At 39.5% G+C, this 3,036-nt stretch overlaps 1 protein-coding gene across 1 annotated transcript; it reads left to right on the top strand.

The window, feature by feature from the left end:
* The first annotated feature begins 791 nt into the window (after positions 1 to 791).
* On the top strand, positions 792 to 2,357 carry si:dkey-42i9.4 (uncharacterized protein LOC492503 homolog). The gene is made up of 3 exons (XM_046875258.1): positions 792 to 948; positions 1,106 to 1,246; positions 1,856 to 2,357. Exons 2-3 carry the CDS (start codon positions 1,129 to 1,131, stop codon positions 2,194 to 2,196), a joined length of 459 nt encoding a protein of 152 aa, XP_046731214.1. The 5' UTR covers positions 792 to 948; positions 1,106 to 1,128; the 3' UTR covers positions 2,197 to 2,357.
* Positions 2,358 to 3,036: the final 679 nt, after the last annotated feature.

The following is a 3,036-nucleotide window of genomic DNA, read 5'->3' as shown; positions in this document are numbered from 1 at the left end:
CAAAGTAAGAGAGCCCCGATTGAGATGGTTTGGACATGTGCAAAAGAGGGACATGGGGTATATCGCTGGTAGAATGCTGAGGATGGAGCCGCCAGAAGGGAGGAAAAGAGGAAGACCAAGGAGGAGGTTTATGGATGTGGTGAGGGAAGAAATGCAGGTAGTTGGTTGAAAGAGGCAGCTGTATAGGACAGAGTAGTATGGAGACAGATGATCTGTTGTGGCGACCCCTAATGGGAAAAGCAGAAAGAAGAAGAAGAAGAAGAAGAAGAAGACAGTTCAAATCCATCCTGATAGTCTTTGAGTTGCTCAGTAACTTCATATACCTTTAAGCTGGTCATGTCAAACTGTCCTCGGCTACACAGCATGGCGTCCAATTAAAGAATTTCCTTCATAAAATGCAACAGGATATCTATCTATCTATCTATCTATCTATCTATCTATCTATCTATCTATCTATCTATCTATCTATCTATCTATCGTGCAGTTTACTGGGCAACTGTGCAGTAACTAATCACTGTAATAAATGAAAACATTATAAACATTAAACATCCCCCCTTCCAGCACGGACACGTATGACGTAATCGCGAGCGTAAAATCTGATTGGACGACTGACTTGTATGTATGACGCTCGGGAATGTTTACTACCTGACATTCCGCAACGTCTTCAACTGCAAAGGCCGAATACCAAATAGATACAAAGTGCACTGCGTAGGGAGCAGGAGCTCTCGATCTCTCCGCCCTGCCTAGCGCACTTATTAGACGCATCCGAGAGCTATTTGGGATACGGGCCCTGTTGAGCCTATTTTGGTCTGGGCAGTGGAAGTGCAGTGAAGTTTTGGTGGGAAGAAAGTCGATTAATTGTACAATTGGGCTGGATGTAATGTTCAAATTGCGATTAGAAAAAATTCAGAAAGTCCACAAGAATTAGTTTTGATCTTTTCGGAGTCGGTGAGTTGTGTTTAATTGTCGTTTTATCTCTGTATTGTGAACAAAGAAAATCCTACTACTCAGGCCAGACTTCCAACTAACTTCAAGATGGGCTTGATGGGGAGCTGATTATTTCACTCCAACACATATTGAAATTGTATTGTTTGATATTTTGCAGCTTATGATCATTTGTTTGTCGCGATGAAAGCCGAGGTGGCCACAGCTGTGAACTTTATTGCCGCATTATTGAGAGGAACAGGACTTCTGTCTGAAGACCAACTCCAACACTTCAGCCATTCACTGGAGGAGGCTTTAGGAGGTGAGATCACACATTTCTGAATAAAAAAAAAAGTATTTCAATATCACATTTACTCCTTGTTTTAATAACGTAATTATTGTAGATTTCCATTTTCATTTCAATGGATTACTGGCATAATAAGTCCAAGATGAACAATGCATCTGCAGTGAGATCTTCGGAGTTTACCAGCTGATTGCTATAAGGCATAAAAGTGGTAGCCATATTAGAAGCTTACTCAATTAAACTTAATGTTAAGTACGAAAGAACCCCCACACTAATTTACTACATCCTGCTTGAAAGATATTTTTTCTAGTTTATTTCCAAATAAAATAATTACCTAAAATTAGTTGTTTTGAAATGATTTTTTGCTGCTTACTTAAGGTGGGCCTAATATAAAATGCTCACCTGTAGATGATTTAGTGCCTCCAATAGTTATCGAAAATATCTCATGTGTAAGTGCTGCTACAGTTCTGAACTGCAAAGCATTAAAAGAACAACCGCATGGGATGAAGTAAAGCTTGTGGAACATTTACAAGTACTGACCAAAGATTCTGCCTTTTCTTGAGAGCATCAAATCTGTTCTTAATCCATTTCAAAACTTGCACAGAGGTTTTTTTACTCTGATTTTAGAGCATTATGAGCACCACTGGTTCCCCGACACGCCGTTTAGAGGTTCAGGATATCGCTGTATCCGGATCAATCACAGGATGGACCCGCTAGTAGGGAAGGCCGCTTACACCATAGGCCTCAGCAGGGAGCAGCTCTTCTCACTGTTGCCCAGCGAGCTGACGATGTGGGTCGACCCCTACGAAGTGTCGTATCGTATAGGGGAGGACGGGTCCATATGTGTGCTCTACGAGTCCACGCCGCCACCGACTCATCTGACCTCTGTGGACCACTGCAAAGAGAAACTGAGAATTGGTCACTCGAGCCCGTCAAAATCCTACGCTGTGATGACTGTGTCCGGCTAATGTCTTGGCACATCTTGCTCATGTTTTGTTTTACAATTTTTTTTGGATGATTATTTTTTAACGACTGAGGAAATGGATATATTTTGATCCAGTGCTTGATTTTTAACTTGTAAAAATTTTGTAAATGTTTTCTACATTTTGATTAAAGATGAAATCTTCAAGTGTTTTCAGTTTTTGTTTTATATTACATTTGTATAAGTAATTGCATTATATATACAGTTCATACATATACATTCAAAGCAGTGGCAGACACAACACTATTTTACTCTTACTGCCATCAGAATGATCAGCTACCTAAAAATATCTGCACCAACGTAAATATGGTAATCTGAATTCACCTTCATGGTGAAAATAATTCATGTATGCTCAAGTGTCTGTTGTACAGTCATGACACAATGGTACATCTTGCATATTAAGGAGTGTTATGAGATACAGGAATGTAGGTGTGTTTAACCATCACATGATAATGTGTAGTCTTCTAAAGTTATTGTAAGTTATTGTCAATGCTTTTGTTTTAGCTGATTACACCAAATTTGAACGAGACAATTTCTGTTTCACTTCCTGATATTTGCATCTAGATGTGTTTAACAACTTAGGACATTTTACATTCATTATTCAAGTGATCCAAAATACTAAAACGGGTGTTTCTCGTTGCCCAGTTTTGTCCCTTGAGACTGAATCTTTAAGCAATTACCAGTTCTGAATGTCTTCTCTTGGTTTGAGCCTTGGATTTCACTTGTAAAGGCTGCATTTGTTAAAAAGGGTAAAACAACACGAGAGCTGTCTATGGGAGAAAAGAAAGCTATTGCACAAGCATTGGGCATGTCCCAAGAATATGGA

The sequence above is a fragment of the Silurus meridionalis genome, chromosome 19, assembly GCF_014805685.1.
Source record: "Silurus meridionalis isolate SWU-2019-XX chromosome 19, ASM1480568v1, whole genome shotgun sequence".
Classification (NCBI taxonomy): domain Eukaryota; kingdom Metazoa; phylum Chordata; class Actinopteri; order Siluriformes; family Siluridae; genus Silurus; species Silurus meridionalis.
Note: the sequence above shows the minus strand (reverse complement) of the source record. Positions and strands in the feature narration are given on the sequence as shown.

Excerpts from the sequence above, each read along its gene's own strand:
- si:dkey-42i9.4 (XM_046875258.1), top strand. The coding sequence starts at position 1,129 with ATGAAAGCCGAGGTGGCCACAGCTGTGAACTTTATTGCCGCATTATTG. Across the intron at positions 1,247-1,855 it reads ACTGGAGGAGGCTTTAGGAG|AGCATTATGAGCACCACTGG; the intron begins GTGAGATCACAC and ends CTCTGATTTTAG.